General features: G+C 37.6%; 3 protein-coding genes across 3 annotated transcripts; 2 read left to right on the forward strand and 1 right to left on the reverse strand.

Annotated features, from left to right (window-relative positions):
• Positions 1 to 433: 433 nt before the first annotated feature.
• LOC141618293 (sec-independent protein translocase protein TATB, chloroplastic-like) lies at positions 434 to 4,787 on the forward strand. The gene is made up of 7 exons (XM_074435388.1): positions 434 to 849; positions 995 to 1,116; positions 2,485 to 2,544; positions 2,634 to 2,781; positions 3,689 to 3,895; positions 4,278 to 4,343; positions 4,423 to 4,787. The coding sequence occupies exons 1-7, from the start codon at positions 621 to 623 to the stop codon at positions 4,446 to 4,448; spliced, it is 858 nt and encodes a 285-aa protein (XP_074291489.1). The 5' UTR covers positions 434 to 620; the 3' UTR covers positions 4,449 to 4,787.
• A 1,848-nt stretch (positions 4,788 to 6,635) lies between these two features.
• LOC141618294 (uncharacterized) lies at positions 6,636 to 8,083 on the forward strand. Its single transcript, XM_074435389.1, has 2 exons — positions 6,636 to 7,076; positions 7,336 to 8,083. The coding sequence occupies exons 1-2, from the start codon at positions 6,719 to 6,721 to the stop codon at positions 7,926 to 7,928; spliced, it is 951 nt and encodes a 316-aa protein (XP_074291490.1). The 5' UTR covers positions 6,636 to 6,718; the 3' UTR covers positions 7,929 to 8,083.
• A 7,295-nt stretch (positions 8,084 to 15,378) lies between these two features.
• Positions 15,379 to 16,443, reverse strand: LOC141620773 (uncharacterized). Its single transcript, XM_074437558.1, has one exon. The coding sequence runs from the start codon at positions 16,441 to 16,443 to the stop codon at positions 15,379 to 15,381; it is 1,065 nt and encodes a 354-aa protein (XP_074293659.1).
• Positions 16,444 to 24,026: the final 7,583 nt, after the last annotated feature.

The raw sequence follows: 24,026 nt of genomic DNA on the forward strand, positions 1-24,026 counted from the left end.
GAAAATTACCAGGCATCTTCTTTCTTTTAGTCTCCTTGAAATTGACCATCTTAATTAATCATTTTATTTTAAGGAATTTGACCATCTTAATTAATTATTTTATTTTATTTTATGGAAATTGACCATGTTTAGGAAAATTACCAAACTTCTATATAATTTAATTTTAACCCAAACTATATAATATTTGCATGGAGATCCCTTATTCGGGTCCATCACACAGTGATATTGATTTAAAACTATATAGTATAATTAATTTGTATAACTTTATTTAATTACATTGAAGTCCCTTGGTTTCTGGAATTAATATATAGTATTGATTGATTGATTGATTGATTGATTGATTGATTGATTCGTCGGCGACTAATGAAGTGGGCTTTTTTAGAGAGCATCGATCAGCCCTTAAATTCAGGCTAGTGAGTCGAACAACAATCTCATCCAAGTGACCCAGCCCAACCTGTTCTTCCCCGATTCCTGTCCATCACCCCTCTCTAGTTTCTACTCTTTCTCAAATCTCAATTGTTTCTTGCCCATCAACAAATGGACAAAATCCATGAATTCTAAAGCTTTTAAGTAACAACCACAAAAACTTCCAACATCTACAATTACAAGAACTTCAACTAATGTCTTCTACTGCACTTTGCACTGTCTCATTTGGTATTGCATCACCTGTAAAACTTGAAAAAACAGCCATGTTTTCACTCTCTATATGTTCATGCTCTTCTACACATCTTAAAACCTTCAATTTCCCACTTTCCTCAAGGTTATCTCAATTGGGTTCTTCCTATTTTACTCCTTGGAATGGTTTGAGGTATATGGGCATCTCAATTTCTCCAAAATCTCATAAAAATGGTATTTTTCCTCTTTTGGGTGTTTGATTTTTTTTTTTTTTTTTTTTTTAAATAGCATACGACGTATTGGATATTTGGATTTAATTATGTTTTTTGATCAAAGTTAGTATTTTTTTTTTTTGAGCTAATGAATTGATTTGATGTAGGAAGGAGGGCCAAATGTAGAGGGAAGGGTGTATATGCTTCTTTATTTGGAGTTGGAGCTCCTGAAGCTTTGGTGATTGGGGTTGTTGCTTTATTGGTTTTTGGTCCTAAAGGCCTTGCTGAGGTTTGTTGCTCACTTATTTCTTCGGTTTACCTGATTACAAATCATTATGTTCTGTTAGTCGGCCCCAATCATTTTGCGATTAAAGCTCCGATGTTGTTTATATTCTTAAATGCTGTCTTGCTGCAAGTGTTGTGTTTGAAATTGTAAGTTGAATGTGTGTTTCTGTAAGTTGGAGCTAGATCGAGTATGAGCTAGGTGATTGTTCTCAACCAAATGACTGTAGAACTAAAGGAGTATAATCGTGTGTAATAGTGAACATTGACAATCTTTAGGAGAGTTATTAGTTATTTACTTTAACCCAAACAACTTATTTCAGTAATAAAAAAACGAGTTAATTAGATCAAGAAAAGGCCCAAATTAGCAAGAAGAGAACTTTCTTAGAGTTGAGAAAATAAGTAATGTCGGAATTGGAGCGAATAGATTGTAAAAGAATGAAGAAAAGTATTCCGTAATACTGCTTGACAATTAAGTGCAGTGTTTAGTATTTTAGTAATCAGGCTGACAATGAGGAATGGTGTTAACTTTCTTCCTTTTTTCAGAAACTATTTTCTCGTAAGTCGTAGTACAGCTTAATAAGAGAGTTGGGAATTGGTTTTGAAACAGCTGTACATTTGACTTTGACATCAATCAGTTAGAGACTCGTGCCACTGGTAGCATATTCATGGAATCCGTACTTGCTACTTCAAAGTTGATCCTTGTACCGATATGCCCAATCATTACCTCGTTCCAATAGCCACTTTTGACAACTTTCCTACTGTCGCATCGACAATTCTTCCAGAGCTACATCATCCTGGAACAGCTCACCCTTGTCCAGCACTCCGGCTCAGCACTGCTCTAGTTCGTCATTTGTTGTCAAAACACCCTCCATGGACAATAGTTCGGAAACTGCTGCTAAATTTTGTATGCTAGCTGTCTGGCTCCCATGTATTTAAAACACCCCTCTTGATCTTTACAGTTGATCAACTATTGGACCTCCACTTGGCTAGATTCTTCAGCGTGTCTTGAACGAGATGTCTCACATGTGACTATGTGAGACCAACCCAATCCCTTCATGTATTCCTCATTTAAAGTTATAGGCTGAATGGATTGGTCTCACGTGTAAGCCAGACTCACATAAGTTCCTGTAAGGCTGTTTTTATCATCCTTTGACTTATGTGACTAGTGCGAGTATACGGTAGTCTTTTTGAGCCTTGTGCTGCTATGATTTTTGAGTAAAAGCCGTACATAGATTTCGTTAGTAAGTTACAGAAGTCAATCTACCGTATAGCGGTCCCAAATGTCCATGTATGTCTTCATATGTGTGTTCACTTACCCTTGATAGGCTTTCCTTTTGTAATAGGTTGTGACAATTTACTATGGTTAATGCAGGTTGCTAAAAATTTAGGTAAAACCTTGCGTGCATTTCAGCCTACCATCAGGGAGCTTCAGGTTAATTTCTTAACTTCAATCCAGGTTTTCTAATTATTTCTCCAGAGTCCTGACTGACGATTTATTTTTGTTTACCTACTGTAATGCAGGATGTTTCTAAGGAATTCAAAAGCACACTGGAGAGGGAGATTGGTCTGGATGATGATCCACGGGCAATGAGAAACCCATATCAATCAGCCACCCCTCCAAAACCCATGCCAGTGGAGGATTTTGAAAATGTGCCGGTGGCTGACCCAAGTTAGTGTACTGGCTTTATGAGAATTTAATATTTGTCATTCTGTTAGATTACTGTACCCTTTTGAGTATTATCATTCCGTTATAGTTTTTAAACCTGACGGAGAAGGAATATTTTTATGTTAAAACTTAAAAACAGCTGGGACGGTAGACTAGTGAAATCACACTTAAAAGTTAGAAGTGTTTGGGACATACTCATTAGGGCGGAGAAGCTCCATTTCATAAGCCCAAAGGTGGTTCCATCCTGAAATCTAAGCCTAGCTCATAGACGTGCTCTCATACGTCTTGTACTATCTTACTCATAAAATGGGCTTTGCCAAACGCACACGGAAGAACACAGTAGTATTTTTGTCAACAATTTATGTTCATAATTTCACAACTCTTGAAGAATTAGTTATTGGTTGCTAATTTATTTGACATCAGCTTGAGCTTTGATGAGTTCAGGAAGAACGCAAACTATGTAGTCGTCAACCTCTGGTAAACACGATATTGTATTCCCTTGACATGCTTACCTTTGTGGATGGTTGATTTAGTACACAATTTTAGGTGGTACTGTTTGCCTGCTCATTTTTACTCAACTTTATCAGAGTTCAGTAAACTAGTACTCCCTCTGTCCCGGGCATTTGTAGTGTTATTCCATTTTGGGGTGTCTCAGTCAATTGTTGTCCTTTATATTTTAAGAATGAACTGGATGAGCAATTTGATCATACACACTCAATTTGGTCCACTTGTCATTTAATAATTGGCCCCTCCTCTTTCCTGGGTCTTTGTGCCAAAACCAAAGGACAACAATTGACCGTGACGGAGGGAGTAAAGCTTTAGGAAAAATAAACAAATTTCAGTAGGCAAATAAGTCGGATATGTATGTTCGTCTTCTTAACTGGTCCTATCGTCCACTTTAATGCTGCAGATGGCACTCCAACTAGCAAAGCATATACAAGTGAGGAGTACCTAAAGATCACTGAGGAGCAGCTGAAAGCATCTGCAGCTGTTCAGCCGGATGTAATGCCATCACTACAAGACAATCAGATTGATCCCATGAGCCAGTCTGATACGCAGCCGAATATCGCATCCTCTCCACCCGAAAGCCCATTGGAACCTGAAAGTCAACCTCAAGGTCTGTTTTCTCCACACTAGTCTCAAGGCTAGATTGTCAAAACTCAAAAACCCTTCTGCCGTGCCCGAAGATAAACAACAATAACATCACTCTCAAGTGTCTCAATGGCTGCTTTGGGCAGGGTAGGGGTTAGGATCTATGCAGTCACTGCTGAGTTAAAAACATAAAGAGTTGGCCATAATGAAAATTGTGTCGCAAAATGCTTCCACACTCTACCACATCACCATACAAGAAGCATAGAGAGTTGGGTGAACCATTTTGCTTTATTTTATCATATTCAAAAGCTGATGAATAATGAATCTTTGTCCGGCATCCCTTAAAATAAATACAGTATTAACAGAAAATGGTAAAAAAGTTGTTGGTTAAATTTTGGGATATGCAGCTTCGCAGGAGGATAACATACCCTCGTCACCAGAAAGCAAGGCCGAATCTGAAAGTCAGACTGAAGGTGATAATTTTGCTTCCGCTACCCCTCAGTTAACTTAATCTGTGAACATATTTGAGATGTTTCATTGAATGAATTTCAGCTGCCGCAGGGGAGATGGGAAAGTAAGCCCTAAGCTATGATTTGGAACACGTAAATTAGTTAGTACTATGAAATCGACTTTGGCATGATACCATTTCAAGCACGGAAATGATGAATTTAGTCCCTGTTGATATTCTCGCGAGCATTGAAGGAGTTGATTCTTTTCGGAGGAGCGTACAAACTTGAAGGTAAGGACATTCTTTTTGCAGACTATCAGTGTCAGGTGAATTGTCGCATCACACCCATAAGCTGTCGTTTTATCGTGTTTTTTTAGCTTCCTTTTGAGTCTGTTGATCTGCTGATGACCTTTTGACACTGGAAGTCAGCCATGTTAATAGAGAAAGAAGCTGGTTGTTCATTTGATCATATCCATCTTTTTTAACATAATGTTCACACTTAGAGAATGCAAATGTACCGATTTCTGTAGCCTCTCTGTGCCCCTCGTTATCTTCAGCCTTGAAGGGATTCTGTTCCCATATCCCGGACTCCTGGTTATTCTTGTACGGCATTACTCTAGTGTTTCTAAGGTATTCTTTATGATGTGGTAGGGAGCCTGGATGACGCGTTGTTTGTTACCTTGTGTTGATTTACTCCTAGTCCTCGTACATAAGGGTCATCTGCTGATGACTGCTGATTATTTTTCTTGCGACTTCCATTTTAGTAACTCTTTAGAAACTGGTGTACACGAGTGATGAGCCTAATATTAATGTTTTGAAGATCCATCAGACGCTGACTTCCGTTGTGAATTTGTGAAGTCGTCGTATAAAAATCAGATCGTATGTATTTTTTTTTTTTGGTACTTGCACGCCATAACTGGATAAAACAGTTATCTGGCCCAATATTAACTGGTTTCGACAAACCGAAAAGAATTTTAATAAATGGTGCTCCGAAACTCTTGCCATCTGTACCAACTTCATAGTATAACTACCTTATTTATGTTCATTGTGAATTGACAATACGTCCCGCAATTTTGAGCTCAAAATTTTATTATATGCTACCAAATTATTAGGCAGAAGATTTTGACATACCGGAGTATCACTCAGTGGCACCATTGCGTGGTACATTGGAGAAAAAATGATCATGATAAAAAGACACTATTTTATGTTAAAATTTTGTCACTTCGATCAATAAAAATTGAATGACCGTTGTAATGTGATTACTTTTTTTAAAATAAACTGGTAATTTTTTTATCAATAAATACATTTTTTATCGTCTCACTAATGGTCGTATAGTATAATTTGTGATTACAAAACTCGGTGCGTCTCATTGAAGACGACCACTATTCGTCACAAGCTGAAGACGGATAGTGGTCCTCTCACAAAATGCAAGTGGGTGGACAAGGGGAGGTATCCATTTTCCCTACTTGCACTATCCATTTGCATTTTATGAGAAGGACAGTATCCGTCTTCAGTTTGTGACGGATAGTATCCGTCTTGAATGAGAATTAGAAGATGCTTTTGGTCCCTTTCTCTAGAATTGCGACTCTTATCTCTTGATATTGATTTATCCTTTGCCCATTGAACACTTTTCCCTACTTTTGCATGTTGCATTTTTCTATACGCGTTCCACACAAAACGATCAAATAATTACATTTTGGTCGTAGAATCTTCCATTTGATTATTGAACCTTCCTAAGCAATCCACAGTCCTACCCTCAGCCCACCTCCTTGGTCTTATTTCCTTTATCCTCTGATTGGTCATCTTTGGTGCGCAAAACTATATTAAATGACTCGATTACGATCGGCTCACAACCAATGACGGACCTAGAAAATTTCATTTTCATTATCCCTATAAAAAAAATTAAATTGTTATTATATTAAAAGTATTCATTTTTAACAATTTTTAAGATAAAAAATACGGAGTACGCAACATAGACAAGATTTCAGTATCCGAGTATCCCGTATACCCGAAGGGTAGGTCCGTCCAATGCACACAAATCACTTTCAAAACATATCTTCCTGGAAACGACTAAAATCAGCTCATTATTAAGATCGTCTAAAAATCCACCTTCTAAACTAAATCACCACAAAATAGATCAGTTTTAGTTATCACATTATCCCCTGAATTGATGTTTATGCTCTTAAACAAAAACCGCCTTTACTCCTTTACCCAAAACAAGTAGGGGCAAATTGGGAAATTCCCCTTGAAACACGTAATTTACACAAAAGGGTATTTCCGGGAAACAACAACAAAATTTGTAACTATAAATACAACAATAGACAACTCTAGACTCCAGAATACCAACCACTCCACAAAATCAAATCCTCCTTTCATAAAAACTACCGAAACTACCCTTCGATGGCATCAAGGTACGAGGTAGAAGTAACCATAACCTCAGCCAAAGACCTTAAAAACGTCAATTGGCGCCACGGCCCGAATAAGCCTTACGCCGTAGCATGGGTCGACTCGGAACGAAAAGTTTCGACTCGAGTCGACGAAGAAGGTGATACTTGTCCAAGGTGGGATCAGACTTTAACCATCCCTCTTGATCGTCCGATCCATGATGCTACACTTTATATCGACGTCGTCCACGCCTACGCCGAATCGGATACTAAGCCGCTTATTGGATCGGCTAAGCTCCCTCTTCGCGAAGTTGTTGATGAAGCCGGGTTTGGTAGCCGTTTCTCTCGCTCCCTCAAACTCAAACGCCCTTCAGGTACGCAATAGCGAAATTAACAGGGCTAGCAAGAGCGATCATCCCGAATACTTTGTTAAAGTTTTTATTCTAATGTTTTTCGTTTTTCTCCGTATATATTGATTCCCTAGTCTCAACCTATAATTTACATTTACTTTATTTTGTGATATGAAAATAAAGTAAATGTAAACTATTAAATGAGTCGGACCGGAAAGTGTTACGTTTGTTGGTAGACCCAAAAAATAATCTAATTATAAATTCTGGTTACGTGTCAATGCAGGTAGGCCCCACGGTAAGCTGGAGGTAGAAGTCACAGTCCGTGAGCCGCGGTACCAAGCCCCTGACCCGTACCGCGCACCGCCATACGGTGTAACCCGGGATACTGGATACGGAACAGCTCCATCATCGTACGCACCGCCTCCGCCTGGTGTGACCAGGGATACTGGATACGGATCAGCCCCACCTTACGCAGCGCCCCCGGCTGGATACCCGTATGGGCAGCCGAGTTACGGTCAGCCAGGGTATGCGCAGCCGGGGTATGCTCAGCCTGGATACGGGCAGCCAGGTTATGCTCAACCTGGGTACGGGCAGCCGGGCTATGCTCAAGGCGGGTATGGGCAGCCAGGTTATGCTCAACCCGGGTATGGGCAGGCGGGGTACGGGCAGGGGGTGGTAGTTGAGGAGAAGAAGAAGAGTAAGTTTGGAGGAATGGGGACGGGATTGGCTGTGGGTGCGGTAGCAGGGGCATTAGGTGGACTTGCATTGGTAGAAGGGTTCGATGCATTGGAAGATCATGTAGCGGATGAGGCGGCGGAGAGGGTGGAGGATGATCTTGCTGACGGGGATTATGATGGTGGTGACGATGGGTGGTGATCATCGTTAATCCTTTGAATGAAGTGCGGAACTAAGGCCGCTAAGGCCTAAGGGGTTAGTAAGGACTGTCGTTAATAATTGAAACTAATAGTTGAAATGTATGTTATTTTTCATCTATTTCGACCTATTGCAATACTAATTCGCCATTTACAAAATTTCCGTCTTCCAAATCATAAATTTTGGTTCCGCTTATAGTTGAAATGTATGTTGTTTTTCATATATTTCAACTTATTGGAATAGTAATTCGCCATCTATAAAATTTCCGTCTTCCAAATTACTAATCCAATAAATTTTGGTTATGCCATGGCGCCATCGGTAACGTTCAAGAATTTGTGTGCGATTATTCGAATTTGCCAGTTCATTTTTTATTATTATTTGATTGACCGGTTGTAAACTCGGACTAATTTTCGTTGAGGAAAAAAGTTGAATTCAGTGGTCCAAGGAACAGAGTACTCCGTATTTGTTAGTGAATGTTGATTGCACTTTAATTATACGCAAGCTTAATACCCACCACCTAAAATAGGAGGAGTCCGAGTACCTAACATCGAAAATGCGATGAAGAGAATGAGAGAACGGTAATTAGGTAGTTAGTTACGCACTCACGATATTATGAGAGAGATGTTTTCTTGGGAGAAATTGCGGGCGAAACTCGAAAGTGATGACCCGTAATGTAAGAAGCCGTACTTTTAGCCGCATAATCCCTGGAAATTGCGCGCACGGTCCTTTCACTTCGAGCCCTTAAATTTCTTATTTGTATTCGTGTATTTTCATTTCAGTTTTTAGTTTCATTTAGTACTCCAAGACTACTTTCTGCGTGTCGAATCTTGGAGTCTCGTTTTTAGTTTAAGATACGTTTTTAGGTGTTTACAAAACGTATCGCTATTCTGCACAATCAATGTATCTTGCTACAGGACTCAAACTATCAAATTTGCCTCTATAAGAGGTGCTAGTCAATCTAAATCGCTTATCTTTAAGCTTGATATTGCTTATTTTTTACTTTCGATAATCGTATTGCTTACTTTTTATTGCTTTCATGTGCCAAATTTTGATAATCGTGACTAGGATTCCCGACACACGCCAACCGAGACTGATTACGAATGCACTAGTGATCCCTCACTAGTGCTTGACACACTCGCTTGCATTCTTGTCGTGTAGTAGACAAGGGTGCGCGCCACGTTCCGGCTCAAAGTTCCGGACCGTGACATGTAACCTATAGTAATTTGTCGGGTTGTCAATTTCAACATTTTCAATACGGTTGATCAAGTTAGCGTCGTGCCACTAGCCCCTCCCCCATCAAGCTCTAATTTTTCGTGGACGGATACGGACTTAATAACGAAGTCTATGAACAGGCTCATCGACCCGCTAAATATATTTTATTAAGAAAAAAAAGGGTTTCAGAGCACAAAAATTAATAAATTAATGAAATACAGTAAGAAAAAACTAAATCAAGTTTATTTTCAAAGAAAGTATACTATTTAATTATGCTTTATAATTTATACACCCTCCTAGTTTGCCTATTGTTCATCTTTGTTTGGCTTAAAAATAAGGAAATAAATTTGGACTACACAAAATACTCTATCCCATATGGAATTAAATTTGGATCACCAAAAAATTTCCAAATAAGAAAAGAGGGAACAAAACCCGACTAACATGAAAAAAAGAAATATGGAACAATAGGCCGACTAAGAGGGAGTATATATGTGATAAGGTTGCGGTATTTTACTATACTTTGTGTCTTTTTTAACCATAATTTTATTACGAAAATTTAATTTAATATATTTTACATTCAAACCCACAAATTCATAGACAAGTGTGCTAACTTAAATTGGGCAGGTATGGACAATGCTAGTAATCCGCTTTAGTAGGCTTAGTGTGACGATCCGCACACTTCGAACCCTTAGATTTATTCATGCTTATGTAGTTTCATTTCCTTTGTATATTTTTAGTAAATACTTTCCTAGTTTAGCATAGTTAGCATAGGTTTTCTTTCCATAAATAGGTATATCGCTATTCTACACTAGCTTTGTAAATTCAATGTTTCCTGCTACCAGGATGTAATAATCAAATTTCCCTCTTTAGGGAGTACTAGTGAATGAAAATTTGCTTCCTACCTTGTGCCTTCATGTTGCTTGTTGTTGCTTTGTTGTGAACGACTCTTAGCCTTCACTTTTCTAACAAGCCGTGTTTGTGGGATCGACACTAGGATCTCGACTCACACCTGAGACCGATTACGAATGTCTAGTGCTTGACAAACACTAGTGCTTGACGCTCTCGTTGCTATCCTATCGAGTGTTGCCGAGACCCGAGTATCGTGCTAGTGAGCGATCCTTCACTAGTACGAAGATCCTTGTCGCTTGCATCTTGCCTTGAGCCGGGCAAGGGTGCTCGCCACGATCCGGCAAAAGTACCGGACCGTGACATTTGGTATCAGAGCCCGGTCTTCGGACAGGTTTCTGCACGCCGCATTTGTTTATCGAGATCGAGAAAATGGGCGAAACAATTGAGGATCGAGTGGATGCCTTAGAGGAATCAATCGACGTCAAGCTTGTAACGCCCCGTAATTTCGGACCGTTAATATATTTCGAAAATAATTTATTAATCAAATAAAAGTTGATATTTAAGTATTTAAAGTAAAAATAATTCAAAGAAATATAATTTTATTATATTTTGAAGAAAAGTATTTATTTTGATAGTTTCGAAATGTTTAAAAATAGTTTAAACCGTGTAAAACTTTTTATTTCGAAATAAGGGCGTATCGGGGGTAAAATGACAATTCTTTTGAACGTTGGGTAAACGAATTTGGAAATGGGTCGTATGAATACTCAATTTTCTTGTAATCTCGTGTTTAAAAACTTTGGTCTTGTCGGAATTTGCATTTGACTTACGGTTTTAATTATTATCGAAACGAGTCAAAACCGACTCGAAAAATCCCGACTCAAACCCGACTCCCTCCTTTCCTTTCTCCCTTTCCCGCGGACCAAACCCCCTTCCCCTTTCTTTTTTTTTTTCTGATTTCCTTTGTTCATCATCATCTTCAACCTTCTAAACATTCAAAACCACCATTTTTCTTACTTTCAAGCTAAAATCAACATAATTTCTTCATTTCTTATCGGATTTTCACGAAATTTACATTTCCGGAATCCCCTCGTCGAGATCTACAACCTGGTATAATTTAATTTCAGTTTTCTTGAAGTTGTTTTAAGATGAATTTTGGGTAAAATTCGGTATTTATGCTTATTTGTGTGTTTTTATTGTTTATTTAGGTGAAGAATTGGAAGACGAGTTTGGGGACTCGTATATTGTCGAGGATAGCGGCTAGTTGTTGTTAGGGTTTGGGTTTTAAGGTACTAATTGCTCATTTTCTAGCTTAAGGTAACATATTTCGAGTTACTCGACGAAAAATCGTCACATGCTTTGATTTTTGTATGTTTTGTGATTTTTGGTTTGAGTAGAAATTTTCACATGTTAAAATTTGATGCATGCATGCTTAATTTATGCCTTTTGTTAGTTTAAGTTAACAAAGTTGAATTGGGAACGATTAATTAGTGTTCAGACGATGTTATAATGAACAAAAATGGAAAAAAAGAGAGGTGTAGGGGGCGGCAGCAGGCCCGGCAGCAGCCCGGCAGGCCCACGGCTGGCCCATGGCTGGCCCGGGTCGGCCCGTTGCTTGTTTCGCGGTTTTCCATGCATTGTTCGTCATTTTAGGTTCATTAATGAAATAATTAGAATAAGTAATGTATGGGTAAACTTTTGAATTAAATCAAATTAGTAGTAAAAATTATGTTAAAGGTAAAAATTATATTTATTTTGGTAGTTTCTCATGTTAGTATAGGTTAGAAAATGAAATTGTAAAGATTAGGCTCAGAATGAATTATATAGCGATAATTGTAATGTTTTGTTGATTGTCTTAAAAATCGAGCCTTAGTCCCTTTGATCGATGCGATGTCGATTAATTGAGTGATTGGTCACCGCAATTTAACCCGCACTGTCGCAGGCTGGGGTTGCGGGTAAAAATTCGGTTGAATGAATTAGATAATCGGCCTTTTTCTTGCTTTAGGCCATTTATTATATCTCTATTTCACATGTGTAGTTAGTTGAATTTAAGTAGTTTCTTATATTGTAAAAACGGCCCTAGATTCCCCGAAACCTTTAATATGGTTAATATTGTTAGAATTGGAAATTGGTATTGAGGATTTTGTTGGTTTATCTGCTGAATAGACATTTATATAGCCATTCACATGATAGAGTGTTAGCATTTAGGTTGGTAAGTTGGACTTTTTGTCCTCTTATGGTTAAGTGGGTGTCTTACTTGTCTTGTGTGGTGTGGGCTAAAGTATTCAAGCTGGGACTAGCTGAGACTAGGTCCTAGGTGAGTATTTCGGCCTTCATCATAGATAGGTCTTTATAGTCTTTGACGAGTATATGTTCACTGCTTGATAGCCTTTGTGTTCCTGACTAGTGGATTTATATCCAAGTTGGGGCATGACCTCGTTACTTATTTTGATAGTAAGTGGTCAGCTTAAGTACTAGCCAACCCTTTGGTGGACTCCTTAGGGTACTCACTTTGTTTTAGAAAATCTGTGGGTCTTGGGTGCGGTGGTGTGTATCCGCATGTCTAGGTCTCTTGTGATTTTAGGCTAGGGTTGTGTTGTGTCTTGGCCATGTTTTATTAATATTAACCGCTGAGCCAAGATACCGGTTCGATTACCTTCCCTACCTCGTGGTATAGACTCGAGTTACAGAGTGACTATTGACGGTACTAAGAACTTATGCCTGTCTTTGATATATTGCCCTTTCTTGTTTGATGATTCTATGAATCATAGAAGGTGAGATGCAAGCCGGCTATGGTTGATAGAGTTTGGATTACAATTTGTTATATGTTTCACATGATAGTCTAGTTTGGTCAATTTAGGGCTTGTATGTTAGAATACTTGATAATTGGATTAATTATCATATTGTTTACATGTTTTACTACATGTTACATTAATTATGACGATTCGTGGCTGGGAGGACTCGAAGTTACTCCCCACTGAATTGTGGCTTTCGTGTTTGTATAAAATGCGATTGACAGGTTGTTGATATTTTGTTGGGGTCACGGACGAGCTAGTGAGCATAAGGAACCTTGGACCTAGTTTGGCTTTTCTTATAGTAAACCTTTTAACTTTTAGCATTGTATATATATTTTGAAGGGACATATGTCTCCCTTTTCTATTTTGGTTTGTATTATTATATCCCCGTGTTTTTAGCGTGGTTATGTAAACTGGTTTGTTAGCAATTGCAGGTTTTGACACCCGCCTATTGGGAATGTTGGAGATGTTGTGATTGGTTTAGAAATTTTTTTGAAATTACAGGTTTTTATATAGTTGGACCAATTACAAACATATCCTACCAGTTTTTCCGTAGAATTTACGCGTTTAATTATCGGGTTATTTAAGGGTGTCACAAAGCTTCCCAAACTCGGGGCGTCGTTATGCGGATGACCGCGAGCCTCGAGGAGTTGTATAAGAAGATTGGTGAACTCGAGACAAAGTTGGACGGGATGAACACCCGTATCCAAGCGATCAGTGATGCGATCCCCGATGATCGGGAGGAAGAGATCAATCATCTCCACCGAAAGGTCGAGATGTTAGAGAACACTTGCGCCAAGCTCGTGAAAGCGGTGGCCAATGACGGGAAATCTATGGGGGGCCATAAAGTGAAGGCACCTCCACCTCGTGCCTACGATGGGGCGAGGGATTCGAAAGCGGTCGATAACTTTATCTTCGATATGGAGCAATACTTCCGAGTAAGTGGGCTCGACGAAGACGCGGAAGTTGTCACAGCAAGCATGTATCTAGTCGACGATGCCAAGATGTGGTGGAGGGCTAGGTGCAAGGAAATCGATGCGGGCACGATTACGGTGATATCGTGGGCCGATTTCAAGAAGATCTTGAAGGATCACTTCTACCCCGAGAACACGGAGTTTGTTGCTCGAAGAAGTTGAAGGAAATCAAGCACACCAAATCAATCCGAGAATATGTGAGGGAATTCTCAGCGTGCATGCTCGAGATTACCGAAATGTCCGAGACGGACAGGACATTCGAATTCATTGACGGGTTGAAGAGGTGGGCACAACAGGAGGTCATGAGGCAGAATCCCAAAATTCTGTCTTCGGCCATATCGGCCGCGGAGCGCCTGCTCGACTTTCACAGAGAGCGAGAGGCACCAAGAGTTGTGGCACCAACGGGGAATACTGGTGCGTCACAGAGTGGGTACAATGGACAAAGGCCACAAAATAGCGCCATTTCAGTTGGGAACAGTCGGTTCCGCTCGCAAGGAAGTCAAGCCCAATCGGCGAGCACTACAAACTCGCCTTCAAGCTCGTCTTCGAAGGCGGGAAACTCAACTGCTTCCACAACGAAGAAACCGTTCGCGTGTTTTGTGTGCAAGGGTCCTTACAAGATGGCCGATTGTCCGAACAAAGCGGAGTTCAATGCCATGTTCAAGAAGATGCCGAAGGGGGCTCAAGAACGTCTTGATGGGGCATTGGCCGACTATATATCACCAAGAGTATGACAAAAACTCGAGTGATGGTGAAGAGCAACCACGGATGGGCTCACTTCAAAGGATTAGCGCGATGGGGAAGTACGAAGATTCCTGCGCCAAGAAATCCAACGGGCTCATGTACGTGGACTTGATGGTGAATGGGAAGCAAGCACGAGCCTTTATCGACTCGGGCGCCTCCCACAACTTTGTTACTAAAGAGGAAGCTGATCGGCTGGGGCTAGTTATGCGGGATGCTAACAGCTGCATAAAGCCGATCAATGGGAAATCGAGACACGTCCAAGGAGTGGCTAAGAAGGTCGCGGTCCAAGTGGGTGAGTGGGCAGGGGAGCTCGACTTCACCACCGTTTGGCTGGATGACTTCAAGTTAGTGAAGGAAAAGTAGATCTATATACTTACATATTCATATATGTTTTAATTTAATTTGTCATAAAATTAATGATTGATCTTATGCATGCAAACATTAAAACAAAATAAGGAAGAAACATTGTTCTTACATTGTGATTTTCGGTTTAATGGGCACAAGAGAGATCACCTTTCTCTCTTGTTCTTGAGCTTTCCCTTTTGGATGAACTAAGACCCAAGTGTAGGATCTCTCCCAAGAATTTATACCCAAAGCTTATTCTTAATTAAAATTAATATTATAGTTACTAGTACAATATTAATCTTGTAGAAAAAGACCCACACTTAATATTTTCGGTTTTGGGAGAGAAGAAGAAGAGTTTTTTTTTTTTTTTTTTTTTTTTTTTTTTTTTTTTTTTTTTTTTGCAAAAGATTATCATTTCATTTCAATGAAGAAAAGAAATTACAAGTAATTTTTGCAAGGATATCACACTAGAAAATAGCCTAAGCCAAAACTTAAGCAAAGCCATGCTCTAACAAATGAGCATAAACAAGAAACAAACTAAGCACTAAGTTGCGAAACAAATTTAGAATATCTGGGACTCATATACAAACGGACGGCAACAGTATACTTAACTTTGTTCACCACTGCTTGAACTGTGCTTTCTTGAGCCAAGAAGATACGCCTATTTCTCTCAATCCAAATGCCATAAGTAGCAGCAGCTAAAGTAGTTCGAAACCAAGCTGCTACCCATCCATGTTGGGAACCATAACTCCAATGCATGAGATCAAGTAAATCTAAAAGATTAAGAGTTAAATGCTGCCACTGAATCAAATCTGACCAGACGGCTTTAGCAAAAGGGCATCTGAAAAACAAGTGCTGGTGAGTGTCCAAATCTTGCTTACAAAGACTACACCTGCTAGCAAGTTGGAAACCTCTTTGCTGAAGATTATCAACTGTTGCCAACTTTCTTTGAGCAGCAAGGAGAGCAGTCACCCTATGACTAGGAACTATGCTTTGGTGAAAGAACACAGAAAACCAGTCCTCTTGCTGAGGAACATCAAGCAAAAACTCATAAATTTTGCTGATAATGAGCTTACCACCTGCAACCCAAGAGTTTAACATAGCCTCTGCTGCTTGGGGAGAACCAGTTTTGAGGAGGAAGAGACTCCTTGCAGCCAAAATTCCTTTGAAGCTAGAGGAGAACTGATCTTTAGAAGTAAGGGACCAATTGGTATCAGTTTTCAGAACATATTTCTTATGCCAGTTAACCCACAGACTATTGGAACTATTAGAGAACTTCCAAATCCAGTTGATCAATAAAGCTATATTCCAAATTTGCACATTCTTGATATTAAAACCACCTTTATGCCAAGGAGCACAAATAGTATGCCAACTTTTAAACTGCATTTTTCTGTCCCCTTCCTTAATGCCCCAGAAAAAATTCCTACTGAAGTGATTGATCTGATATAAGACTTGCTTTGGCAAAAGAACACTAGAACACCAATAATTCTCAATGCCAAAGATAACAGCATCCAAAAGTTGAGCCTTACCAGCATAAGTAAGAGACTTTGCTGACCAATGCTGCAACTTGGTCTGGATCTTCAGAATCAAAGAGTCATACATACTCACAGAGTACCTAGAAGTGCCAAGGGGTAACCCCAGAAGAGAGCTTTTTGTCTCTCTAGAATTCTTGTTTTTGGATGAGTAAAGAATGAATTTGCACTAACTACATTTTAGTGTAATATTAGGTAAATAAGATGAAAAACCATAATGGTTTTTGCATCTCAAAAACCGGGTGGAAGGGGGGGGGGGGGGATTTAGGGGAGCCAATGCATGCTTGTGTTGTTCTTTACAATAAGCATTAGGTTGCAAGGCTAGTCTAGTAGGCAATCATCATGCCTTCCACTAATATAATCAACATATAATTAGCATAATCCTCCTCTAATTTTCGGTACACACAATAAAATGGAACCCATTTTATTTTGTCAATTTTGTCAATATGTCACATGTCATATGTAACATAAATTTGTTATGTATTTTAACATGTTAAAAATCAACGTATTAATAAAAATACGTCATATACAAAAATCAACTGAGTAATTCATAATTACTTGTACCAAAATATTTCTCCAATTATAAATCACAATAAATTGTATTTATAATAATTCATTCAATTTAATTGTTTCCTTAAACAATAATTTCATCTGAGTAATGATACAATTCAATTACTCAGACCGTATCTCATTTAATCAAATTTCAATGTGATACGTAAATTTTACTTCCAAAATCGTCCGTCAATTTTCAAGTAATTTAATTAACTCGTAACGTTATACGATTAATTAAATGATCAATTAAGAGTGTTGCCCTATAGGTATGACCTAGGGGGTCAACTGATCACCACCGTCGTACGACAGTAATGTCAAACTCTAGTCAGCCAATCATTACCGATATATGTTGTGCAGTTGACAGTAAAAATTACTTCCCAATTGTATTCTTTAAAACGAGACTTAAACATGTGATCATCATGATCAACAGTCGTGATCGCATTATTGTCGGAGGACACATATTCCAACAATCTCCCACTTGTCCCCGACAAGTGTGCGTCACCAATTCTCTTGTCCTATTACTATCTCCCACTCAATGCAAGGTGTCTTTCAGGTCGTACTTGCAAGTGATCATATCGAGAGTGGTTTCCTCGATCTGGAGAATAACTGATTGACCGGATTTATCCACCATGGATACATTCCGAGCGTGGCCACGCATTTCCAGTTCATTACTCCTCGAGTGGCCCTGAGATATTGTTATAACCCTGACTAGGGGTGGACAATTCCTATCGCACTCATTCCCTTCGACTAGCCACAACCATCATAATCCAAAATATGCCCATTTGACCCCATTTACGAAGGTCGTAGTAACACAAATCAAAGTTAATCTGAAACTGTGCCATCTTAGGTGAATAGTCTTTAGTCAAAAGAATAGACTCATTCGAATACTATAGTAGCTCTCGCCACGACCAGGCTATATAAATTTGCCAGAACTCTATAAGCGGTTATTGGGCCCGACAAAATGTTCCTAACAGTCTGCCTATGTGATCAACTAGTCATCTCACATGACTCTATGGCACTTGAACTTGCCATCAATCGCATCACACTTTAGTCACTTCAAGACGTCACCTCATGTAAGCAACTATGGGCAAATACAATGTTAATCCATGTTCACTTTAACGGGGTTCAATTGTCTCCACAACCCGTTTGGATATAACAATGTACAAGGTGAGTTAATAATAACTCAAACGACAAATGTCGACATCACACTCGGGTAGTCAATATCATATTACAACCTTGTGATGTATAACGTAAGTGTAAACACTTATTGATTGCAATAGAAGTTTAACATGCCATGTGTCCATGTGTTCAAACTTCTTACACTTGCATTTTCCTTTACATTCATGTTCTCTCTCATAGCATGAACCTTACCAAGTACACATCAAGGTTCCCGACCTTGGTTTCGGTTCTTTAACTTGAAAGAACTTCTTTATCTATTATCACATAACAAACGAATTTTGTGATGAATGATATAACTTGTACTGATCAAGTACCTCATCCACACACAATGCACTAGGTATATGTTTTGTAGAGTCTTACAACAATTTGACAAGATGAATAGCCTAGCACTTCACACAAGTCCTAGCATAGTTAGGAAAGATTAGTTTTGAGTAACTTATTCTCTAACTAAGTATCTTTCCTAAACTTCTTATTTCTCTTTTAAGCTTGAAAGGCTTAGGATTCTCACAAATCCGTACAAGTGCTCGGATTTTCTACAATATGTGCAACCTCTTGACACATAACTGAGCATTTCGTCAAACACCGAAATCGCTCATTGGATTCTACTCGAGAATTCATGACGTTTCTTTTATGGCTTACCAATGAATCATCATACTCTTATGCACATGATTCATTATTTGGACATGTGCATGATTATTCTAATGGCGGAAACATTAGTCACTAATAATCATGAGAACAACCGTTCTAAGGTTCAATGAACGACCATGACTGCTAATGGTAATTCCATTTTCATTCATATGAATAACCTATGTGTATGTTGATACGATGTGTATCTCTTAATACTAATCCAACATCCCTTGATGTAATTGGATTCATCATAGTCCATTTTCATCCAGAATTGAAAACTCAAATGCTTCTTTATGAAAGAAGGTATTAGCTCGTCATTCTTCAATGAGTGATGAGTTGTAAACATTCAAAGGATGATAGCTCCCACTAAATTCCATGTCCTCACATGATAATTTCCTGACTCCCACTCAATTCCACATATTTCAAAATTGACTTCTCAATCGAAATTTTTCAAGAATTGAAATATAAATTGCATTGCCAAGTTATTAAGATACAACCATATATGTTCCCATCATATCCCTTCAAAATACCTATTTTGAAGTGGTCACATCTTAACCTTATGGAAAAAGATTTTAATCTCTAACTCACACATATCATAATAATGTGTAGTAATGTCATCATTTAAATATAAATAATATTTAGAACACGTCCTTCGAAATACCCTTTCGGAAGGAGGTTTAACCATTTTTTTTTCATAATGAGGTTAAAATGACATTTGCGTGGTTAATGCTTAACTTAGCTATTGAGGATATCGGTATATCAATCCTTGCAATTTCTAGTCATAAATCTCGTATATATATATATACTAGAATGTTATTTTGATTCATTTAGGCTCTTAAGTAAATCTCGGTTGAAACTATAGGTCAAAATTTATCATAAAATAGTCTAAACTTAGTCAAAACTCTTATTAAGACTTTACATTAGTCATTTCTTCCAAAAACTTTCTTTTGGTGTCCTCACGTAGTTATCTTAAGAATATTTTCTTTCGATTACTTCACGTGGTCTCTTTAGTCATATAGAACCTCTTTGAGACCATAGATCTCATCTATTGGGTATACTATATAAATAGATATACCTCCATTCAAATCATTCTTCTTCCTTGCGTAGACATTTACACAAGTAGATCTCATTTACACAAGTATGCAAACTTATCTTGGTTGTGTCCTCATTCTTCTCCCACTCTATCTTTAGAATAAATACAATATAGATTCAAAGATAGCATATGAGACACAAATAATGATTTTGAAGTATAAGGAGAATTACCTCATAGGTTGACTAATAGTTTTAGATTTTGTAAGTGTACTTGGTGATTGACATTCTTTTAAGAGAGTTCATAGACTCAAAATCACTTTATAAATGATCATACACAAGCCTTAAGCATGTGGACATATAATGAAACCCGTCATTATATTTGTCTATTAGATCACTTTAAGTTAATAATCATATGTTTCTTATGAGCAAGCAATTAAATACGAATTTTTAGAACAAAGGATAAAATGATAAAACGGGTGACTTGGGTTGCAAACCAAGTCACCATTATCCAAAATACAACCCATTATCCAAAATACCTTTCCATGTCAAACACGGAAACTTAGGGTTCTAAAAATCCAAAGCATAATTTAAAACAAGACAATAAAAAAGCGAAGCTCCATGAAAGCTATTCCTAGCTCCTTGATGGTATCTTAAGCTTGCTTTTCTTTTCCTTTGTCTTTGCTTGGTGGAGGCCCTTTTTACAATAAAAAGGGAGATACATTATCACAACTTTGCATCATAATACCATAGTTGAATTAGAAACATAAAAGAAAGGATAGTCATTTACCTACTGGAGTAATCTTTCCAGCCTTAATATCACCAAGGTATTTGGAACAATTTCTTTTCCAATGTCCCATACCATTACAATAATGGTATTTATCAAGAGGACCCTTCTTGATTTTTGAAGTGCTAGCTTCACAAGTCTTAGCTTTGGTGAATGTGGGAGTTTGCTTCTTACCCTTCCTTGCATTCTTTTTAAACTTCCCCTTACTCTTAGTGCTTATGTTAAGCACATCTTTTGGTGGGTTCACATTTAACCCCATGTCCCTCTCGGCTTGCACAAGTAACTTGTGCAATTCTTCAAGAGACACATCCTTGTCTTGCATGTTAAAATTCACCCGGAATTGAACATATGCTTTGACTTTGGACAAGGAGTGTAGAATCCTATCTACGATGAGTTCTTTGGGGATTTCAACCTTTTGAATTTTCAAGGTCTCGACAAGCTCCATAAGTTTGAGCACGTGAGGGCTAACCTTTTGGCCCTCTTTGAAGTCGAGATCAAAGAATGCCGCGGCCGCCTCATATTGGACGATCCGCGGAGTTTGTGAAAACATTGTCACAAGCTTCGAGTAAATCTCATTAGCATTGCCCATTTTAAAGGCTCTCCTTTGGAGATCCGCCTCCATCGCAAATATCAAGACATTTTTCATTGCGGAGGACTCCTTTTGGTAAGCCTCATATGCTTCCCTAGTGGCGGCGGTCGACCTAGAAGAAGGTTCGGATGGAGAGGCCTCGGTAAGGTAACGAAGCTTGTCGTCACCTTGGGCGGCTAATTTGAGTTGGGCATCCCAATCGGAGAAATTTGACCCATTCTTTTCAAGTTTACATCGATCCATGAAGGATCGGAGCCATGATGAACTAGCGAGAGGCGTGGCGTTAGGGGTTGGTGTTGCCATATGTTATGAGAAAAAAAAGTGGTCTACAAAACAAGCTAAGATAGAAGGAGTAAAACAATTGTCGTTTTAACAATAATACTCGTAAAAATTATAATTTAAACAAGTTTTATGCATTTTTCTAGTGATCTCTACCCAACTAGATAAATGATTCCAAGACCCAAATTCATATCGACTTAGGCACGGTGGGGCCGATACATCCTTTATCAATATAACTCGGTGGATTAACGTTTAATCGATTCTACTTTTAGAACTCTTGGTCGATAATATTACATTAACATTTATCTTTAGCCCAAAACACATCCGACAAGGGCACGGTGGGGCCGATACATCCCTTATCAAAAACTTTTGTTGAGTTCAATCCAAATTTCGAATAAATGTGTCCATGATCCAAACCCACATTAACTTGGGCACGGTGTGGCCGATACATCCCTTATCAATATGAATTCGTTGGATAGACATTTATCACCCACTTCCCCTACGTAACAAGGTTTGTACCCCAGTGGGGCCGAGCGCACTCCCTCACGAAATAGGTTTTCATGGTTTCTACTATTTGGTAAGGCTAAGTCTCAATTAATTGTTTTAGCGAGAGGTCATGTCAATTTATTATCTATCACGTTTTAAGTGAACTAAAGCGGTGAACTACGATAATTTTAATTGACACGGTCGATAAACTCGATAAAATGACAATGTATGTTTTAGTTATGGCGATTTAGCGATGCATGCGACATATAAATAAAATGCAAGCATAAAATAAATCCTAGTATGGCCTTTCCTAAAAATAGAAAAACTATTTAACTATTACATATTCGGAAACCAACTCCATTGGTCCCTTGAACTTCGGTTGTGGCACGCATCTCGAGGTAACACCGTCTTTATGTGTCGCCATCTTGAAGAAATCCGTCTTTGGGAACTCCGAGATAAATTAAATTACATAACAAATTACATAATTTCCCATTATACATTTGTAACTAAAATAAAAATAAATCTATTAAATTAGAAAACGGTGATACGAGATCACAATAAATTACAACCGAATCGATATTCCCATACATTTCGGGAAATACCAATTAAAAAAAACTAAGGCCATACTAAGTAAAATTACATAATTCAAAATTACATAAATTAAAATTATGACAATCATAAAGAAAATTCAGCATTATAATATGTATGAACATGCCCAATTTTATGCTAAATCGCCTTTAATTAGCCAATATCGTATATTACTCGGTTTTTACGGATTTACGTGATTTCAACATTTTATAATCACAAAAATTACATAAATTCATATTTAAGCATAAGTTAATTACCCTAACCTCTTAGGACTCAAAATTTAGTCTTCGCTAATTATTTGACCATAATTAACTCATATTTCTAAAATTGTTCATTATTGGACCAAAAATTACAAAAATAAGCTATAAACTTCAAATAAATCACAAAATTTCAAATAAATTTGAAATTTGAAATTTTAAACTCATGAACATTCTGGAAAAATACCATGACACTCATAATGTTCAAAAACTTAGGTTAAAAATTTTGACATTTTTCCGGAAAAACAATGTTGCGGTTTATCGGTTTTTTAACAAAATAATCATAAAAACATGAGAAAAAATATATTCATTAACTTTTCAATTTTAGATCTGAAAAAGATAATAAAATGCAACATATAACGTTTTTCCTTAGTCATAGATTATGTTTTATTAATTTTTCACTAATAATGTCACTATTTATGCTATTTTTCTTCAAAAATCCATAAATCATGCAAAAAGACTTCACAATAGCCCATTATTTTACACACATCTTGGAAAATTGCATGTGACAACATATTAAATTTCTATGACCAGATTCGAAATTTATCTCATATTAACCTATTTTTAACCTAAATCCGAATTTAATAATGAAAAATCCATTTTTCGAGCATAACAAGTCCAAAAATTATGAAAATTTACAGGTTATCTCAAAATAATATATGTGACAACATATCCAAAAATCACTGAAAATTCGAAGTATAGCTAATTTTAGACCGAAAATGACATTTTTACTCATAAAATCATATTTAAATGCTATTATTGTATAATATGAACAATAAAAATCCGTAAATTAACCAAAATATCCTAAAAACATTTTAGGACCAGAAATTTTTAACATGCATAAATTAATTTCGTGATATCTCATAATAACACAAATTATTCAAGTTTTATATGTTATTCTTATAACTCGGAAAAACTTTTAACCGATTTGCATGCAAACAACCATGGCTCATGATACCGATTGAAGGAAAAGTAGATCTATATACTTACATATTCATATATGTTTTAATTTAATTTGTCATAAAATTAATGATTGATCTTATGCATGCAAACATTAAAACAAAATAAGGAAGAAACATTGTTCTTACATTGTGATTTTCGGTTTAATGGGCACAAGAGAGATCACCTTTCTCTCTTGTTCTTGAGCTTTCCCTTTTGGATGAACTAAGACCCAAGTGTAGGATCTCTCTCAAGGATTTATACCCAAAGCTTATTCTTAATTAAAATTAATATTATAGTTACTTGTACAATATTAATCTTGTAGAAAAAGACCCAAAAAT

The sequence above is a fragment of the Silene latifolia genome, chromosome X, assembly GCF_048544455.1.
Source record: "Silene latifolia isolate original U9 population chromosome X, ASM4854445v1, whole genome shotgun sequence".
NCBI classification, from domain to species: Eukaryota; Viridiplantae; Streptophyta; class Magnoliopsida; order Caryophyllales; family Caryophyllaceae; genus Silene; species Silene latifolia.

What these genes read in the sequence shown, in the direction of transcription:
- LOC141618293 (XM_074435388.1), top strand. Translation starts at nt 621, where the DNA reads ATGTCTTCTACTGCACTTTGCACTGTCTCATTTGGTATTGCATCACCT. An exon ending in GTCCTAAAGGCCTTGCTGAG is followed by an intron (nt 1,117 to 2,484) that starts GTTTGTTGCTCA and finishes TGGTTAATGCAG; the next exon opens with GTTGCTAAAAATTTAGGTAA. An exon ending in ACCTGAAAGTCAACCTCAAG is followed by an intron (nt 3,896 to 4,277) that starts GTCTGTTTTCTC and finishes TGGGATATGCAG; the next exon opens with CTTCGCAGGAGGATAACATA.
- LOC141618294 (XM_074435389.1), top strand. Translation starts at nt 6,719, where the DNA reads ATGGCATCAAGGTACGAGGTAGAAGTAACCATAACCTCAGCCAAAGAC. An exon ending in CAAACTCAAACGCCCTTCAG is followed by an intron (nt 7,077 to 7,335) that starts GTACGCAATAGC and finishes GTGTCAATGCAG; the next exon opens with GTAGGCCCCACGGTAAGCTG.
- LOC141620773 (XM_074437558.1), bottom strand. Translation starts at nt 16,443, where the DNA reads ATGTATGACTCTTTGATTCTGAAGATCCAGACCAAGTTGCAGCATTGG.